Consider the following 21,904-nt stretch of genomic DNA (forward strand, 5'->3'; position numbering starts at 1 on the left):
TTCCTCACGTTGCAATGTCTCAATTCTCAACAAAAAACCTTGTAGAAAATGTTTTCTTCTGATGATTGGATTGAATCTCGGTGGGTTCATAGACAAGATGGAAAAGACACCAAAAAGAAAGTTTTTGACAATTGTTTTTGTAAAAGGTCTGCAGAGCTTGTGAAAATTACCAAGCCCCTTGTTAAGGTGCTACAGATGGTGGATGGGGAAAAATTGGCCATGGGCTACATTTATGAGGCTATGGATCGGGCATATATGGGCAACTTACGAGGATAATTTAGCTAAATATGGGAGTATATGAGAGATTATTGATAACCGATGGAACAATCAACTCCATCGTCCTATACATGCAACTAGGTATTTTTTGAACCCAAAGTATCATTATAAAACTCAGCTAGGAGATTTGCAGGTTGGGGAGGTCAGAGATGGATTGTATAATTGCTTGGAGTATATGGTCCCTAACCATGCAAACTAGTTGGGAATACATAGACAACTTACTCTTTTCAGTATGGCAATTGGTAACTTTGGCAAAAATTTGGCAAAGATGGCAAGAGACATGGATCAACCAAGTAAGCAATTCCAATTTGTTTTTCTTTTAAAGTTCAATTGTTTACAAATTTACAATTCAAATTATCTGTAAATACTTTTAACTAAGTAATGAAATGAACTAAGTTACTAATTAATGTCTTTTTCTTTGCAACACATTGGTAGGAGTCATTTGGTGGCCAATGTCCTTAGCAAACTTGCAGTGCTTCAGGTTGTGAGCACAATTGGTCTGTTTTTTAGCGCATACACATGAAGAAGAGAAACCGTTTGGAACAAAAATGATTAAGTGATCTTATCTTCATGAAATACAACCTTCGAGTAACGGCAACCAAATGATGAACATAAGACTTGATCTAGATCCCCATTGTGTTGGACGATATTGATCCAACATCAGAATGGGTGGAGGAGACTGAAGATCCCGTGTTTGATGCTGATTTTGATATTGACATGACATTGGGGGATGAAGCAAATTTAGTAGCACCATCAGAACCAGAATTAGTAGCCGCATCAAGCAAGGGTAAACAACCAATTGAAGGTACTAGTCATGCAACTCAACCAACTCGTGCTTCCATTAGGTCCACTTCTATTGTTATTGGTGGCAATGCTATAACTAAGGTTGCAGATGAGGCTGAGGCATCCTCAAACTCTGATCTAGATGATATTTATGTAGCTCCTGTTGATGATCCCGTGTCTAGTAGTGGTGATGAATTTGATCGTTGATATGTTGCTCATCTTGATCATTGATTTGTACCACTAGACTCGTAGTCTTGTAGTAGGCCAATGGCCCCATAGTTTGTAGCATTGTTTTTGGACTTTATGGGCCATTTAACTCCTCGTTACTTATGTATTTTGTCGATGTTATGTATTGCACTTGGTGCCATTTTGAGATATTCGCCTTTACATGGTATATAGATGAGCAAACTTCACATATTTTGTCTTCTATTGGTTTGGAATCATGGTTTTAAATCTTAAAAATAGTTTTTTTAATTAAAAATTAATTATTTCATATATTTTTTAAAAAACCAGTTCATTTGAGATCTGACCAGTTTCGATTCGATTGGTTCTGGTTTGAAACCCGATTTATTAGGTGGATTGGTCCGATCGCTGGTTCCAGTTTTTAAAACTATGGGTTAAGCATGTTTTTCATGCTTCTAGGAATTGTAGAGCCATGAAAACTATTTGTCATATATTAAAGGCCCATTTGGACTCTAACAAAAGAAAAATATTAATTTTTGAGTCATGTAAAGTCATTTTGTCTCCCAACACTAACTCAGTCCTGTTGGGGCACCTTTTCACTCTCGTGGATGACTATATATAGGGTAGACGTCATCCTCATTTGAAGTTGTGACAAGAAAGCTCGTTCATTGTATAAGACAAGAAGGAAGGAAGTGCGAGGGACATAGAAGAAAGAGAAACCCAAGGAAGAAGTAGACAACTCGAATTTCAGAATGTTTTGCTCACATGTGCTAGAATGTTAGCGTTTTTGCGAGCTAGAGGGTTGAGGATTGCAGGTCTGAGTTGCAGACTTGGAGTAGAGGGCCGAGGCTCTGAAATGAAGGAGACTTTATGAGTTTGGATCATCATTGACTTGGAAAACGTTGAATTTATTGAAGAGGACTTTTGGAGGGATGACTTGGTGCTTGGAGGAGGTTTAGTCTTTGGGTCTTGGAGGTCTCATTTTGATCTGATTCTATAAGAATAGGATTGTTCGGATTCTCCCCAATTGTGGGGTTTTTCCCTTGCTTGGAGCCTATATCTTGTGTTCTGTGTTCTTCATGTTTTGGTAATTGCTTGATGAAGAAGTAAAACTAAGTAATAAAAGGCTAACAAATATCACAAGTAATTATTAAGTAAGGATGACCGATTTTAATCTACAAACTCATTGATTTTCCAACATGGTATTAGAGCTAAGGTAGTTTGAAGGAGGAGCTTTGGAGATCACATTCTGTTGGTTCTATGGCTTATTTAAGTGGCTCGCTCTTGCATATAGTTTGTAGCCTCCATGCATCCAAAGCTCGTAGCCTACATATCTGAAGTTCGCTCTTGCATATAGTTTGTAGCCTACTTTCTATAGCTTGTGATGACTACTTGCGGATTGGTATACACCAAGGATCGCTTGATTACAGTGGCATTTTTTCTTTATATACAATATGAAGGTTCGTTCTATGGTGGCTTACTATGATGATCTTATACCTTTCAATGGCACCAAGGATAGTTTAGCATTGTTTGCACCTATGACTCATGTTGACTTATGGACAGATATACAAATATCAATTTACAAAGAAGATAAGTGTATATATTTGACTCGAGCTTCTACAATATGTGATCCGTGTTGCTAAAATACATGTTTGATGCGAATATGCTACCATTGCTATATGATACATGGCAATGATACAATGACATTAAATTCGCTAACATATAGTGGCATGGTATAATATATGGCTTAGTGGCTCGTACTCCTTTGGCAGCATATGGATAAATAGTATATGGGTGCTTGCTCTCAGATGATATGTATGGGAATGCCCTTGACAAAGACAGTAATATAGTCATATTAAGAGTAACCCTATATAACCTTGATGCTTAATTGGATGGATGGAAGTGACAATTTACAAATTTTTTGTCAAGAATGTTCAATGATGTATGACAATAACATGATACTTAGTGGAAAGAATATGGATAATCTCTCAAAAACTGAAAAGACTATGATACATGGAAGGACCTACCCAACGATAGAAGAAGTTTGAGTCATCTTGTCGTAACATAAGGGACTTGTGAACCCTGTGAAGAAACAAGGACGTTGCAGAATATCTCTATGGATTATGCCCTAGTGTGAAGTACAAAAATCTAAAGCACCTTTGTTGAAGATATGAAGTTGATTGTGACATGACAATTGGGCAAAGGACAAGCAAAGCTGATTGGACTTGAAGGATAACCAAATTTTCAAGGTAAAGTAGAGCCAAGTTTGAAGAACATCTCTGTGGTTATCAACGAGTTCTCATTTGAGAAAAGGTCAAGAACATTCCTAATTTATCTTTGTTCTAAGCAATCATAATGACCTAGCTATTCCAATTGTAGTAGAACTGTAGAAGGACCAAAGGTCCTAATTGAATACTATAGGAGGACCAAGAGGCAATTATGATTGTGGATTGGAGGCCCAAGAAGCCTCAGGAAATAGTGAAATGTAAAAGGGACTGTTGGTCATGAATGAGGGGTGCTACAAGTTGAGGCTAAGGTTACCATAGGTCTGCAATATGATCGAAGTTTGATAGAAAGCCAAGGCATGAAAAGGATTTGTGGTTAGGTAGTAAATAAAACTTGGATCTGGGCATGAGCATAAAGTTAGATTTGGCCAAAGTCTAGAGGGCTAGTTCTGAGCAGAAGGAGGAGGATTCTCATAGTCAAGAAGGAACAAGGCTTTTGTGTAATTGCAGGTTGAAGGTAGGGCATGTTTTGGAGGCCGAGTTGTCTAGTAGGCCTTCCAAAACAAAGTCACAACCCTCTGTGGCAACTGCGCATGAAGAGGGTCCTTTGGTGAGGATTTTCTGTTTTGTTTTGTAGGGCCAAGGAAGCCATAGATAGGGACAAAATGTGCAGGCTCAGATCTGAGGTTGTTTAGAGGGCAAACTTGAAGAAGTTCTTTGGATAGTGAGCGCAAGAGTTGGTTCGCTATTGTGTGGGCAGATTTGATTGGTGCCCTACGAATTGTCAATTTGAAGCTACAATAGGAAAGTTAGAGGGTTGTGTATAGAAACCCTAAGGACAATCATCTAAGAGGCAGCTAGAGGATGGACAAGAGGGTTTATTTCAAGACCCTGAGAGTTGGCTATTTTGGAAAGATGAAAATATCAGGTTGAGGGAAAATATATTTGAGTCTATGGAGTTGCATTGATTGATAGAGATTGATTGGTAAGGTTAGCCAATTTGTGTTCATGGTTGACTGAACAATAAATTGGCTAACCTTGTACTGTAATCTGTCAGGTGAAGGAACTGTGCGATGGACTATCTTCAAGGCAGGAAGCAACGTAGGAAGCAATGCAGTGCAGGAAGTAGTGTTGGACATAGTTCATAATGTAGTAGGTGAAGACCTAAAGTACAAGATCATGGACTATTAGGAAGCATATTTGGAGCCCTAGTTCAAGAATGTTCAAGATGAGAAAACTTAGTGATAAGAGGGTTGGTTGAGGAAGCTACAACAATAACAGGTAACTGATGTAAGGGAAGTATGAGTACTTCTGACACAAGCTGGGGCTTGTTGATGCACTCTCTCTGTTTGAGAGGTAGTAAGCATGGATTTCTCCTCTCAGGTTGAGAGGGTGTAAGGTTGGTTGCTGGTTCTCTTTGTGTTAGGTACTGTGACAGATTAGGATTGATATCCTAAGTCAAGTACATGGACATGGATAAGGAGAATGGTGGATTGAATAAGCATCTTGGACAAACATTCTTGAGTCATGTACTATGATGGATTAGGATGGAGATCCTAAGTCAAGTACATGGACTTGGATAAAGAATGGTCTGGTGGACAGACATTTCCTTGAGGGAAATGGAATGTTGGAGGACATACTCGGGTATCCTAGGTGGAGTATGTACCTCGGTGAGGTGGTGTGGTGTCCCATGGAATGCCTCCCAACATTGTGCTCTGATCTTGTGGAGAGATATAGTGTACCTGTCAAGGCCTTGGTAATGTGACAATGTTGGCTATGATGATACTATCATCATTGATGCTTATCAATCTAGATCCCTTCTTGTGAGAATATTTCAACTTGAGATAGACTTGTTGAGTCATTATGAATACCTCCCTAGTGAAGAGGGAGTGTTGGAAAAGCAACTAGGTTTAGTCTTCATATTTATCTTTGTACTTGTATCAATTTGTATTTTATGAAGATTTATTTTATTTTATTTGTTCAAGCATGGGTTTCATGCTCAAATTTAGGTTAAGCATGTTCTTCATGCTTCTAGGAATTGTATAGTGATGAAAAATATGTCATATATTAAAGTCCCATTTGGACTATTTGTAACAAAAGAAAAATATTATTTTTTGAGTCATGTAAAGTCATTATGTCCTCCAACACCAAGTCGGCCCTGTTTTGGCACTTTTTCGCTCTTCTGGATGACTATATATAGGGCAGGCGTTTTCCTCATTTGAAGTCATGATAAGAAAGGAAGGAAGTGCGAGGGACATAGAAGAAAGAGAAACCAAAGGAAGAAGTAGGCAACTCAAATTTTGGATTGTTTTGCTCACACATGCGAGAATGTTAGCGTTTTTGCGAGCTACAAGCTTGAGGATTTTAGGTCTAGTTGTAGACCTGAAGTAGAGGGCCGAGACTCTGAGATGAAGCAAAATTTACGAGTTTTGTTCGTCATTAGCTTGGCAAAGGTTGATTTGATTGAAGAAGACCTTTGGAGCGTTGACTTGGTGCTTGGTAATGACTTAAGGCATTGACCAGGGTTGCGAGGGAGCACCATCCCCTTGTTCTGATCACTAGTTCCAGTTTTTAAAACTATGTGTTAAGCATGTTCTTCATGCTTCTAGGAATTGTAGAGTTGTGAAAAATATTTGTCATATATTAAAGTCCCATGTGGTCTCTTTGTAACAAAAGAAAAATATTAATTTTTGAGTCATGTAAAGTCATTTTGTCCTCCAACACTAACTCAACCCTATTGGGGCACCTTTTCGCTTTTGTGGATGACTATATATAGGGCAGTCGTCATCCTCATTTGAAGTCATGACAAGAAATCTCTATCCGTGTATAAGACAAGAAGGAAGTAAGTGTGAGGGACATAAAAGAAAGGGAAACCCAAGGAAGAAGTAGACAACTTGAATTTTGGTTTGTTTTGCTCACACGTGCGAGAATGTTAGGGTTTCTGCGAGCTAGAGGGTTGAGGATTGCAGGTATGAGTTGCAGACCAAAAGTAGAGGGCAAAGACTTTGAGATGAAGCAAACTTTATGAGTTTGGATCATCATTGACTTGGCAAATGTTGATTTGATTGAAGAAGACTTTTGGAGGGCTGACTTGGTGCTTGGAGGAGTTATAGTCTTTGGGTCTTGGAGGTCTCATTCTGATTTGATTTTATAAGAAGAGGATTGTTCAAGTTTTCCCCAATTGTGGGGTTTTCCCCTTGCTTGGAGCCTATACCTTGTGTTCTTTGTGATCTTCATGTTTTGGTAATTGCTTGATGAAGAAGTAAAACTAAGTAATAAAAGGCTAACAAGTATCACAAGTAATTATCAAGTACGGAGAATCAATTGTAATATACAAACTCATTGAGTTTCCAGCAATGGCCACAAATGAAGGAAAAAGAAAAGTCAAAATGCAAAAGATGGCCGAGACATAACTTAGCATGTGGGCAAAAGCATAGCAAGAGCTCTACATCCCTCATTAACATCACTTGGTTCTTAAGCACTTGATACTCCATCTCATCAAAAGCAACCTTTGCATGTCCCAACCCCGATGAGTGAGAAACTGCCTCATATTAAGGGGTAAAATAAATGCTGCATCATAAAGAGAAAGCTTTGATCCTTGGGCTATGCATGCATTAAATTTTTTTATCTAAAAGAAGTAAAGGCACACCAGAGGGGTGGAAAAACCGTATGAGAGGGGTAGCTCATGCCTCCACAATTGCCCCCTCCATTACTTCTTTATACTTGGGATGTGGAATCTCATTAGTTGGTCCCTCATTAGGGGTAACCATGGCACTTGGCTATGGAGTCCTTCCCCTTCATTGTCACCTATTTTCACTAACACTTATGAATTAAAGGGTTGACTTTAGAAATGCCACCTCTCCATGGGGTTAGAGTCACCTAATAGGGTTGATTACTTATCCATCCCTACAAAGGTGGGGAACACTTAAGTTAGATATTTGAAGGTGATCTCAGTCTAACGTATTAATGTGCTCTTGACACTTAAATACTCGACTTGTTGCCTAAGACATACTACACTCTGAGAGAGCAATATGATCTTGTAGATGTGGCGTTGCCCCTATCAAGCAGGACGTTGGGCACTTTGATGATCTTAGTAGATGATGGATATCCCAGAGTACCCCTAGATGCTAGAACGTTGAGCCTCTCTTGCTTGGCATGGAGAATTCTTGATGATGTACCAGTGGACCCAACATTCCCCTATGCTGGCTTGACACTACTTGATCGGAGTGCCTTGATCCAAAGTCTAGATGAGGATGGTTATCCCTAGGATGATTGAGGAGGGCTCGTTGCACTTGATGGAGCCTCAACACGGTTGAGAGAGCACACCACATTGCTTACTTGACACCCAGAGAGCTAATGTAGGGCACCCACAACTGAATTTTGAACACATTGAGATGCTTTGAGGCTTGATTTGATGACCTTCCCCAAAATTGAGGATGGTCACGATGCTTGGAGAGCTCTGTATCCCTTCTAGTGCGTTGTTGGAGCTTTTTGAGCCCTTAAAGGGCATATTGTCATCTATTTTATAGGCATATAACTCACTTGTGGGCTTCTATTGGCATATTTTGTTGTTGAGCTAGTGGGTTGGCTTGTAACCCAATTTTACTTTGTCTATTGTGTTAAACACACATGGGCAGTGAAAGATAAAACATGAGAATACATTTTTATTAACAAGAGATATACATTTATAGTACATGGTTTGACTGTTGGGTTTCACATCCCAAGGTCTCTTGGACTCCTTTTGTCTATTCGGCTTCCACACTAACCCATTGAGGATTAGGTGTCCAACATTCCCCCCCTTAATCGGAAGGGTTATGTATGGGTCCAAGAAGAGACCTGTAATACAAAATGTGCAAAAATGCATGGCAGCACTAGGATGAATGTGCTCTTCGAAATGTTGGTATAAAGGGCGGTGGTTTAAGGATGACCACCAACACTGGAATGCTTAGTGCAGTTCCCAAAGCTCTTCCAAAACTGGGAAAAAGCTGAAGTCTTTTGCGAGAGGAAGTGCTCCTATTGTTTTGAAGAGGGAAACCTTCAACCATGAAAGGGAGGTCTCACCTCGCATAAAGGGAGAACTTCAACCTGAAAAGGGAAGTCTCAACTTGTGATGGTTTAAGGATGACCAACAACTCTAGAATGCTTAATGCAATTCCTGGAACCCTTCCAAAACTGGCAAGAAGATGAAGTCTTCTGCTAGAGGAAGTGTTCTCAATTTTGTTCCTGGAATTCTTCCGAAACTGGCAAGAAGCTGAAGTCTTTTGCTAGAGGAAGTGTCCCAGATTACCAACTGAAGGCATGCTCAGGGGCATCTTTGTTTCTGACTACAACTCTGAAATTGGTGTGGCAGGTTGTGGCTCAGGCTTGCTTGATGTGGCTTTGAAGCATGTAGATGACCATCATTTCCCCCCCTATCATATACAAGGTGAGATGATGGAGAAAACTCAACTGCAAGACTGTTCAATACTCTGGAACAAGTTCTGACATGTGATTGAAATATCTTCTTGGTTGTTGATGCCCATTGCCAAGAAGCGATCCATCCAAGATGAATCTTTGTTCTTGCAGGACGTTTGTTTCTGAAGCATCTGTGTGAAGAATGGGTGGTTTATGACAATGCTTACATGGATGAAGTTCAAAATAGTTATCTTAAAATGGCCAACTTGGTGACAGTGTTGGCATTTCACAATCAGTTGTTGTTGCTGTGGAAGAGGAGCAGAATCTGGAACAACTGGCAGTGAACTGTCATGAAGAGCAGGTGAACTGTCATGAATGAATCCAACACTTTGAAATTAGATTGGTTTGGAGTAGTCTGGAATATGAAAGGACAAGTCCTTGTCATATCCAAGACCGGTTGTGTGCTTGTTATGGACAAGCTGTTCCCAAGGTCTGATGTTGGGCTTGGGAAGTGCAGACTGAGTTTTTGCATCTACATGTACAACTGCTGCTTTATTGGGTACTAAATCTGAACCAACTGTAACATTATTGACTTATGCTTACATGGATGAAGTTCAAAACAGTGATCTTAAAATGGCCAACTCGGTGACAGTGTTGGCATTTCACAATCAGTTGTTGTTGCTGTGGAAGAGGAGCAGAATCTGGAACAGCTGGCGGTGAACTGTCATGAAGAGCAGGTGAACTGTCATGAATGAATCCAACACTTTGAAATTAGATTGGTTTGGAGTAGTCTGGAATATGAAAGGACAAGTCCTTGTCATATCCAAGACCGGTTGTGTGCTTGTTATGGACAAGCTGTTCCCAAGGTTTGATGTTGGGCTTGGGAAGTGCAGACTGAGTTTTTGCATCTACATGTACAACTGCTGCTTTATTGGGTACTAAATCTGAACCAACTGTAACATTATTGACTTGCTTTTGATGGGTTGCGGTCTCAATGTTCTGAACAGAAACATGTTCAGAATGACTCCTCTATTTTAATTCTTCTTGCTGTAGCTGAGATTTGAGCTGCAAAAAAATCAATTTTCTCTTCTGCATTTTGTAGACAGACCTGAATGTCTGTGAGAGAAACTTTGCTGATTTTTAATGTATCATGAGTGGTAGACAATATCAGAGTTTTGAGGAACTCTAATACTTCATTGATTCTGGCCATTTTTTTCTTCAATGTCAAAATTACACCTTAAAAAACTGAACACAACTACTACTACTAAATGCAGAAAAAGTAATATCACTCATAGTACACAACAATATCCTTTATAAATGTGCAACAAATGATCAGTGTGCAACCAACAAGCACCAATTACAATCCATATAAAAATAAGAGTTTACTCATGACCAGCACTATGTTCTGACAATACAACCGACTAAACTTTTCTCCACAAAAGACTACTTTTATTTGTCAAAACCCTAGAAAAGGCCCCTGCCATAGGCGGGTATCCATAGCTTTCCATGGTTGGACCTAGGACTCTGGAGGCTCGGCTAGCTCCTCCTAGATCTATAAGCCCTACGGCATTTTAGATTCTATGGCTCTACACCTTGGAACAAATTAGTTGCTGCTATGTTTGCACTTGTATTTGCATATCTACGTCTGCACTGGGATTGGCATAACCTGCTGGGTTGAACCCGATCTCCGGGGGCCTAGTTTTCATCACAATGGTGCCATATAGACTGGAGCCATGGATAATTCTTGGCAATGCTATGCCTGGCAGCATGTTGAACTTGCATCTTCTCTGTGCTAGCCTTGTGAAAGCCATATTCTAACCAACTAGAATTTGCATCGATACGTTGACACGATTTTGCATAGAAGAAGTTTGAACTTGAACTTGTAAGCTAGTAAGCTAGGTTGCCTATTATGCCAGAGCTCTCTGGGCTAAGATACTATGATGCTTGGTGACTTTGGACGGTATGATGCCTACGTGTTAATATTAGATATGGCCCATCGAGACGTTGCACTTGGATCTTAATATCCATAATATGCGCATAGAGCAGTTGACCTTGGACTCGCATGGCTCCCTACTGTCCTTGGACTAGCTATATCCACTTATTCTATATGATATCGGCATCAAGACGTTGAACTTGAACTCGTATAAGATCTAGCTGAGATAACTAAACTAGCTTACCTAGACATCGCAGCTTGACCTATGCCCCATTGTACGTGCCGGACAGCTCCCCATTGATAATAATCAATATCGGATTACTACTATACTTATTCGTACTACTCGACTGGGCTACTTGAGAGAAACTCACTATGTAGGCTAGGTGAAAGCCTTGTGAAAGCCATCTCCATTAAGACCTAGTAAACCTAACAAAACCTGCTGACCTACCTCATAGCAGCCCCATACCTACACAACTCTACTATAGCTTACCTCATTGCAGCCATCTCTGTGAAAGCCTTGGTGAAAGCCAACAGATATTACATACTCTATTTTGCATCGAGACGTGTTCCCGGACTCACTACAACATATTAATATCTAATGTAGGCATCGATAAGTTGCTCTGGAGACTCTACTAGAATCTAGTTCCACGCATCCCAGCCAGAAGCAATCATTGCCTTTATACAACCCACCAAACTCTTATGCAGCAGTCGAATCAAGGAATCAATGCATATATATGTAGACAAAAACTATAGTGAGTTTTAAATACAATGCCACAACTGGGGCAGCAGCAACTGCAAACTTGCTTGGATCCTTCAAATACTCCTTCGCTTTCAAAGCAGAAATGATGGCTATCAAATCTTCAACAAATATAGCACCATGTCATGGACACGACTTGAATGCTCATATATAAATACTTTGACTAGGGTACGAATCAATATTCTCTGATCTTGCCACTTTCTTCAAAGAAAACAATAGTCCACTGTAAGAAACCCAACTAGAATAACTAAGAGAAAACCACAGAGTCCTGAGTTTGTATGGTTTGGTCAACTGTAGTATTTTAACAAACAGTTTGTGTATCAAATGCTGTAGGTGCATTCCTTGTTGTTGGCTCATGTAAATACATAATATACTGGGACAAATACTTGTGGAAGAAATTCAAGATATTAATTTAATATCAACTTTAGACCCAACAAGCATAAATAATACTAATAACAAGTGTGGCAACCACAAACTTCTTCACTCTTCACTGAAATACATGTTCAGAATCTACACAATGATGTTGTAGATGCTAGCACACAAACAAAATCTTATATATATATGCATTGTCTATGATGGCATTAACTCACAGTTCGCTTCAGCATTGGAGATACCAGATTTGAGTAAGTTACTGGTGGATTTTTGGCTACCTCTTCAACATATATCCGCATCTCAGTATAACCAACACATCCTCTTCTGAAATAGTGACCATGTTTAGAAAAGCCATGCAATGTTGTTGAAGTTCATTCATCGGCGACTTCATCAATCACTTATGCCCAAAAATCATCTCATGTTGTCGACGTAGAGATTGATAACTTAGTGAAGAAATCTTCATGCAGACAAACAAATGACTGCATATTCCTTTAAAATTGCATCGGCTTCACCTGAAACCTTGATTTCGGCTCCATCCGTAATATGACAACGACTTCGCTCTTTCCAACAAACAGTGGTTACCCTCTGTTGAGCAACGATTAACATCAGTTTATTGTGGCAACAACACTCTAAACAACAGGAGGAAAACGACTGTTCTCAACAATTAGTGGATGACTAGCAAATAAATAATGGTAGCGAGAGATAAACTCTTAGCCGAGCAATGACTCTGTTACTCTTGATATGGGCAGAGCAGCTCAAGGGACAACAACAGTTTATGAACCATGCTAACACATCCTTCAAAAATCAATTCGACTCATAATCTTGCACCATACAGGGTCTTCATAAAAAATTGAACGCACACATGAATACTTCAACATACAGGTATATCGGTATTCCAAGAAGCAGCTTCACCATGCAATATATATCGACCTTCTCAATTTTTTTTAAGACAACTGTTTATTGACCATCAAAAACTTCACCCAACAGAACACATACCTCAATGTTAGGCATGCAGCTTTCACAGTGGCAGAGGTTTCGACTTCCAGAAAACGCAAAGATTAACGCACAAATTGACTAGAACGACCAACGCATATGCTAGTCAACTCTTCATCGCAGCAAATATCAAATCTTCAACGCAACGTTGATCACCATCCACAAGCCCTTGCTCTGGTTGTCTGGCCGGGAAAGCCAAAAATGTTATCACTTATTTCTTTAACCCGTGCAATCCAGAACTCTCGGTGTCAGGGAGGTAGCGAAATTAAAAATAATACACAGAGAAATGGCAGAAATGGTAAATTGCAGAGAATTTTAATGCACAACTAGCATGGTCTCCATGGACATTTCAACGCACAGTCAAGCACATAGAAAAACTCAACACACAGTCTAAACAATTGATCTTCATTGCAACATTTGACTTCAATCCATAGGGCTATATCAGCTCACAGATTCCAATATTTAATCAACGCACGGGCTCTGGGCTCCCTTCACTTGGCTTGGCTTCCCAATAGTTCAGGTACCACGGTTACACTGCGTGGAGGTCTTCTTCAGCAACAACGCCTTGTCATTCTCCTTTCCTCGGCATAGTCAGTTATTAGATCCAAAACAAATTTGTGGGAAATTGGCAAATAGTTAAAAATATCCGACCGGATTGCAGATCGAAAATACCCAGCCAGAACTCGACCAGATAGCAGAATCAGATTAAAGCCCAAAAGGAAAAGTACCCAACGATTCAGAAGCTTTGATCATAAAATGACGCCCACTACACCCACAAATAGACCCAGTTGTACCCAAATTAAGCTGACTGAAAGACCCAAATCATAAATGCAACATGCAGGACAGAACTCTGGAGCTGTGGGAAACGCAAGCTGAACAAGATTGTATGGATAGCTAGATCGGGCAGGTCACGATACACCACAAATAAACGTATATACCTAATTCAATTCCTGGCGCACAATGCACATGAACACTGTGAATTTGCTTTGGAATAATGGTGGAATGGTGGAGCGTTTTATAAATCCCGACGAGTTCTCTGAAGTAAAAGAGATCGGGAATGCGCAGAGGTCGTAGTCAGGAATACATTGCATTCAATGAAGAATCCTTACAACACAATCAAGTACCCGACGAGTGTTTCTGAGGCAGAGAGGAGTAACTCACGGTGAAGAAAATATTGATGCATTATGCATACAATGTTCTGTATTGACAAATGCTTTGAAACCGGTGTATTAAACACAGTTATATGGCAGAGGTGAGCAGCGCAGCCTGGGAGGAGAGGCATTCAAGGCAGCGTAAATGTTTAAATGAATATGGACACCGCATACATAATAATGGAGCAGCGTTCAAATAAACCTGGAGCAACATTCAAATGAATAACACATTCAATGTGTATTCCTGTGTGGAGGCACAATACAACATTCAGGATTCAAGGCAGAGAGCCCAGAGAAAATACCAGGTCAGGGGTGTCAGTTCTGAAATATGGGCAGAACAGGAAAATAGGCAAAAAATGGAGTTACAAAGGCAGGGATACTAAAAATAGGAGCTGCTCATAAAGACCATAAAACAAATGGCTCAAAGAAATTATGCAGGGCAGAAATACGCCTGCTCTGATACCATGTTAAACACACATGGGTAGTGAAAGATAAAACATGAGAATACATTTTTATTAACAAGAGATATACATTTACAGTACATGGTTTGACCGTTGGGTTTCACATCCGAAGGTCTCTTGGACTCCTTTTGTATATTCGGCTTCCACACTAACCCATTGAGGATTAGGTGTCCAACATATTGAAAAAGCAAACTTGTTTTAGGGGCTTTTGGTCAATAATTAGAGGTGATAAACCTCATATAAGTAGAGGGTCACCTCTCTCATTTGTTCATCATAACATTTGTGGATTACAACCTCTTTAGAAGAGACTCAACTTGCTTTGTTTTACTTCGTTGCTTGTGGAGATGTGATCTTATGTGGATTTTTGGCTATTTTGATCTTCATTTTTTATCTGTTGTAACTTCATTAAATTCTTGTTGCATCTTGGATATTGACTGTTGACTATCTTCACTGATTATATTTAATATATAGTTCATCTCCTTGGATGAAGGGATTGTCAAATTGGACGATACTGTAATGTCCTAAAATGTCACCTTCTTTTTATGGACAAAAGTTAAAAACTTCTTTTCTGTGTTTAATATGAAAGTACCCAATTCTTCGAACCAGGGTAAACTTAGAATTATGTCAATTTATTTTTCATACATAGTTACGAATCTGAATTGAGATATACATTCATAATGATCAACTATCACTTGTAAACCATTAATTTCATATTCTCTCTTGCCAAGAATATCTTTTCTTTCACCTATATTTGGTTTTGAAATTGATAGCTGATTCACCAAATTAATATTGATGTAATTTTCCTTATTGCTTGCATTGATAACAATATTAATCTTTTTCCTTTGGATACTTCCTTTTAATGTAAATAATGTGTGATCTGTGATTGGAAGATTGTTGTAGGTAAATCTTCCTTCATTTCTGGATTAAAATCTATTCTTTTTTCTTCAATGCTTGACTTTATTTTAGTTTCGTCGATAATTTCGTTAACAATTTTCACCGTTTTTTTCTTAATAATATTTTTTCTTTATATAACCTTCAAAATTTTATTAATCCTTCAAAGCTTACTAATGAATTCTTAAAATCCTTTCTTAAAATACTATATAATATGACTTTATAAATAACTAAAATATAATTTTTTAAATAACTTTATTAAGTTATTCTTACTAACTCCTAATAACTTGTTCCTTGAGAGATGTAACCATACGGATCAATACACTGATTAGATATATTTTTTTTGGTTGACTATCGGAAAGCATGGTTCGATCTGAAATGGTAGCTTGGATTCTTCAATCTGCATTGAAACTTAAGTGACCGTATGAACATAATGAGATGGCACTGTACGGATAGGTGGCTGTCACAATACAGACGAATTGGGTCGATACAGAGGAATTGCGTCGAACAATTGTTGACAATGTTATTCACTTTTCCCCATGAAAGAAACATGTAAGAAGTAATCCTCTGATTGAGATTCAGAAAATTGCAGGTGGAGTGCAAGTCAAGAAAACCAGCAAATAATTTAATTTTGTTGTGATATATGACGATACTCATTTGGCTATGCAGATAGCCAAAACACACATTCAGTCTTCACATTGACTTTGTTTATATAAATTGGAATTAACGGGCAAAAATCAACGTGGTGGGCATGCATCTGTGGTTCGGTGGAAGAGGTCGGTGCGGCCTGCAGTGACCCTTAGTGGTGGTCTGTCAGGGCTGTGTATGGCGGCTGGGCGGTTGGTCTGGCTGTTTTTGTTTTTTGTTTATTTATTTATTTTATTTTATTATATATATGTATATATATTATACAATTATAATATCTATAACTTCCTCCTTTTTTTGCCTATAATTTTATATCTTCTTTTTCAATATATACACACACACACACACACACTTATTTTTTAAATCTATTTATTTATAATTTTCCTTTTTTTTATTTTTATTTTTATTTTAATGGCCAAAGGCTTGACTACAAAATGAATAACTTCCAAGAGCTTTCTGTGGCTAAAAGTCTCAATCGCAACGGCAATGAACTTGACAAAGAGTTGATGGTCAATGGCAGGATCAGACTGGCTCTGATACCAATGTAACAAACAGTGTTTGTATACATAGTGGAATATTCAAAATATCTGGAATATATAAATATCCATTGTAGGACAGCAATATATTTGTATAAGAATATTGAATGTACAAGAGATAAGATATGATATGACCATGTTACAGATGAGGGCCCTGCTTATATACTAGGCCAGGCACCCCTTTAGGATTAGTCTAATTATTATTTAATTAATCATTATTTTGATCATAAACACAAAATGTCCACATGACAAAAATGGCTCCCATAGTTCACATCTTGGAAATGGGTCGCAATGTTAGGGCAATCTTCTCAGTAGGGGGCTTATTGAGGACCAAGGTCAATATTGAAACAAGTTCTTGCATAGAAGGTTAACCTTTTTGTTTAGTTATTTTGTCATACATAATATAGGAGTCTAAGCCATTACTTATTTTTCTGAGAGAATACTCATTCAAGAATTAATAAAGGCAGCAAGGGAATCATTATCCAGCCAAATGCTTTTGATGGCATCTCTGATCTAGGATTGAACCTGAGTAACCAAAATTTCATGTATAATCTAGCTGTTTTGACAAACCATGGTGCCCCTTCATATATTGCACCCCTTTCTTCCAAAAAAGAGAAGATGACAAGGGACTGACCTGTACTGACACAGGCCATTTTTGTCTTCCTTGTATCCAGTTTTCTGCAATCCTTCCTGTTATAGTTCTTTCTGTTTGCCATAGAGTCTAGGCCATAAACCTTCTGATAAGAGAAAAGGCTTCAAGTTTGATGGTCCCCTGATATCTCTTCTGGATCTATTTTTGTAACAGATTTAGAGTACCCCTGCCCCCAGCCTCCAAACCAATGCCATCTGAGCAGATGGAAAACTTTGGGTCCATAATGTTCTGCTAAAAATTTCCATCGTGATCACCTTTGCGCCTTCCCTCTCCAACCTTGCTTTCCATTTTGTTATTCTCCTCTCCAGTCCAAATCACTCGCTCTTGCATAATTACAATGTTATAATCACTCATATGCATCATAAATATAGAATGTGTTAAAAAGTAAAATATATAAATCTGGCTTATATCATCTTAAGTGAATTCTAGTATGTGTTTTACTCTTCAGAGGGATTTTTCGAACATATTTAGAGCAATTTTGTACTGAGATTATTAGTTGTTGGTGCTTAGCTTTGAGCAGTTATAAGCTTTGCATAATATAAGGAGTAAATTGTTTGAGATCCCAAGAATGAAATTCGCTTTAATAAATGATTAGGGTCAAAACTAATGTGTTAGAAATACTATGCTCTAGAGGCTTATTGATTTTATGTCGTTAGGAAGGAGAATGACTCAGAGTTCCAAGGGGTAACTAAACTCATTGAAAACCCAACTACTTGGTTGCTACAAGAAAACTATGTTCAAGCATGAACTGCTTACTGTGCATGCATGTGCATTGCCTAGCAATTTTGTTGACTTTCTGCTGTTATATCTTTATACATATAACATGTTTGATGTTTCAATTTTTGGTTTTCAGTTTTAAGCTTTTTATCTATATGTCAGTTTTTGTTGTTTTGGACAGGGATTGAAGAATGTTCTTGCAATGGGTGCAGACAAAGATGAGGCAGACTCTGAGGGCCGAACAGCTTTGCACTTTGCTTGTGGGTATGGTGAGGTATGGACTATTTTTCTGAATAGACTAATACCTTTTCCTGTCCGCTTTTTTGAAAGCTTAAGATAACACGTTGATACTATAATTGCATTCATTCAATATTTTGAGTAATAATTACTTTGATGCTTGATTGTGCTTGTTGCATTCTTTATGGGGAGAACTTTTTGTACCTTTTACAAAAATATCATATTGAATATTTTTTTTACATCATGTGATGTCAGCTTAAATAATGATCGTTAACTTTGAAAATGCAATATCATCTAGACAAGAAAGTATTTGTTGTTAGCTTTCGGGGATACGCAAAAATGCAGTCATGCTAAAAATAGAAATGCTATAAATAGCATTTCAGGTACCAGTGTTGGTATAGCAACAAGGAATGATAAAATAGAAATGCTAAAAATAGCATTGCTATAAATAGCATTTCGGGATACATTCCAATTTTAGTTAGTCCTTGAACTAAAATTGAGAATTAAAATTCGAATTTGATCTTAGCAACTTTTTGTAAAATAATTAATTAACTCATCTTGAGTTAGTTAGTTAGAGAAAATCAAACATGAAGTCTATGTGAAGACATGCAACAGTTATCCCTTTGATTGAGGAAGTTATCCCTTGATTAAGGAGATCAGGATGAGTTGTACTTTGAGTTGTAATTAGTTAGCTTAGTTAACTGGGTTAAGTTCAATTAGATTAGTTCCAACAGTTTGTGGAACTGATTGTGAGTTAAGTTAGTTAATGCATGCATGCATGTAATTGTTGCACTTCAGATAACTGAATATTCTCTAAAAAATAACTCATGCATGTCAGTTCAGTCAGAGACCGAGTTGAGATCATAGGAAAGGACAATGTACTATTAGTTGGAGGATTTTTCCTATATAGGAAACTCATCCATGCAGAAGGAATTATCTCCTTCAGGATTGCGTAGTTATTTCTGAGTTTAGTGAGCAGTGTGAGAGGTCAATTCACACAGGTGGCAGCATTGGACCCCAGGAGAAACTGCGCAAGGAATTAGGAGGCTTGGAGGGCAGAGGAGAAGGTTTGTGAGAAGCCTTTGTCTGTCTATGAGCAGCAGAGGGATTGTACTGAGAGATGGATAGCTTGTGAGCTAAAGCTTTGTGCAATCCGGACTTATTTCTACTTGTATGATAATACAGAGATCGGGGTTTTTAGATGAGGCTTTCCCCAGAGTATTCTTCTGCGTTTACGTGTGATTGCTTTCTCATTCTCTGTTATGTGTTCTATTTGATCTTGCTCATAATCGATTAAGCTTTCGCAAGTTTGTTTGTAGAAGTAGATCAAGTATTTTGCTTTAGTATATTGTATTATCTGGTGATCTACAGTGGGAATTTCTACATGGTATCAGAGCTAGTTGATCCATGGAGAAATTTTTACATGGTATCAGAGCAAAGGTGATCAAAGCGAAGAACAATATGCAAAGAAGGGAGAAGTTTGAAGTTCTTGATTATAGAATTCGAATTCTTATCACATCTCAAATTTCACCAATGGCGTGCAACAATTTAAGACTCGAGTATGCCCTTGATGGCAACTCGAATTATATAGCCTGGAAGGATCACATGGAAGCAGTATTAGAGGACAACGGTCTAAAGGACTTCATTGATCAAGAAGTCCCTTCCATAGAGAAGTTTCTACATGGTATCAGAGCAAAGGTGATCAAAGCGAAGAACAATATACAAAGAAGGGAGAAGTTCAAAGTTTGAAGTTCCTGATTATAGAATTCAAATTCTTATCACATCTCAAATTTCACCAATCGCGTTCAACAGTTTAAGAATCGAGTATGCCCTTGATGGCAGCTCGAATTATATAGCCTAGAAGGATCGCATGGAAGTAGTATTAGAGGACAACGGTCTAAAGGACTTCATTGATCAAGAAGTCCCCAAGCCAGCAGCGACTAATGCTCAAGAATTGGTGGAATGGAAGAAATGTGTGGCTAGAACGAGGAGAATCCTTTTGGAGGGAGTTCGAGACCACATAGTCTCGAGTTTCCATGGGAAGGAGACACCGTTTTCAATGTGGAAAACTGACGCAGGGTCACCCCTGCTTTACCCACAGTTTGCATGGATTATGCACATATCTGATTTGACCCAGGAATTTTAACTCTCTTTGTGGAGTTAAGTCTTCAATATTAAGGTTTAAGGCCCACTTTAATAAATCTCTATGCGGAATGGTTTATTAAAACCCAACATAGTCTAACCCTTCATTTATGACTTTATTAAAAACCCTTCTTTTATGCCTTCCTATCGGGACATTATACACCCTTATAAACCTTCGCTAACCCTTTATTTGCATATATAGCCTTCCCTTCTTTATGCTTTAGTTATATAAATATTTGACCCATAAAACCTTCCATCGACGCTTTATTCCTTTATAAACCATTTACAAAGGAAATATGCATAAACATACATTTTTCGCCTTTTATACGACCTCTGCACAGTTTTTGATGCTCCCTTTATTGCTAATCGCAATCGCATCCTCCGCGAGTTTCTTAACATAGGCCTCTATCGCATCCAATATGCGATAACGCAATATCGGATTTCAAATATTATTAAACTGTGCTTATAACGATATCGGGTCTGCCTACTTCGCTTGTCGCGCTACTCCTCCGATCTCCAAAGCTCGATCGCCGATTAGATCTTGACCATCGATCTGGTTCCCGTTCTGGTGGTCATTATCTTTCCCGATCACCAAAGCTACGTTGACTGTTCTCTGTCGTTGATTTACGCTTAGCGGATCCAATAGTCCACATCAATTTTGGGTTGACAACAAGCGCGACACTTAATACCCTTTCAGACATTATAAACTCCCAACCTAATAAAGTTTGGGTCCACGCCTTTTGGTTAACATTCAGTCAATTTACGCAAGATGATCGTAGATGTTATATCATCGACGACTGTGACGCTGCGTTGTGCAATTTAATCCTGGCCGTTGATCACCAAGATCCAACGGCTACGATTCGTCCACACTTCATTCCTTCGCCCTCTTTCTTTACTTGGGTTTTACGCATTTCTTCAGTCTTCTATGGTTTTCGGGTTTTCTTCAGGGTTTCGTCCCTTGGCTCTTCCGCTACTTAATTCGCGTCCGCTTGAACTTAAACTCTGTGAATTCTTACTCTGGATCATTCCAAAGCATCACTTGGATTCTCCGATTGGCCCTCTGCCTCTTCTCTTCCTCTGTATATTCGCCACGACTCCGCCTGCATATATTTATTACACAGGACTCTGGTTCACATTGCATTTATCGTTCAATCACTCAAAATACACATTCGAACTCAGAATTGAGTTGTTTATATTAACAAACAAATATTTACATAAAAGAATCTCTTCGGCCTGATCTTCAATGTCAGTGGCCTCTGTTACACTCGGCCCATAGGCTTAAATCCCACACTCTAGCTTAACCAGCTAATTATCTAACTTTCTAACCCCTATCTTTGCCTTTTAGGCTTACATTTATACAAAGGATTCTAAAACCAATTTCTGGTTTAGATCCATGAATCCCTTAACAAAATTCCTAAATCTCTTCCTTGTTCCTAAAACTCCTCTCTAATCCCTAAATTCATGAACTAACTCTTAATCTAAGATTTACAATCAATTCTCAATCTCTCAATCTCTCAACTATCCTAAATCTCTCATGTTCTCCTATATTCGAGAAC

The 21,904-nt window shown here is 38.5% G+C and overlaps 1 protein-coding gene across 1 annotated transcript in view; it reads left to right on the forward strand.

Moving 5' to 3' along the window:
• The window catches only part of LOC149245078 (ankyrin repeat domain-containing protein 2A-like), a 124,634-nt gene that overhangs the window by 61,766 nt on the left and 40,964 nt on the right, over positions 1 to 21,904 (forward strand). The window contains exon 6 of the mRNA XM_089457646.1: positions 18,151 to 18,243. Within this exon, the coding sequence (XP_089313772.1) occupies positions 18,151 to 18,243 (93 nt within the window). The remainder of the gene's footprint in view (positions 1 to 18,150; positions 18,244 to 21,904) is intronic.

The sequence above is a fragment of the Pinus tabuliformis genome, chromosome 7 (assembly GCF_031772625.1).
Source record: "Pinus tabuliformis cultivar Carrire ecotype Pingquan chromosome 7, CPIR1, whole genome shotgun sequence".
In the NCBI taxonomy this organism is placed as follows: Eukaryota; Viridiplantae; Streptophyta; class Pinopsida; order Pinales; family Pinaceae; genus Pinus; species Pinus tabuliformis.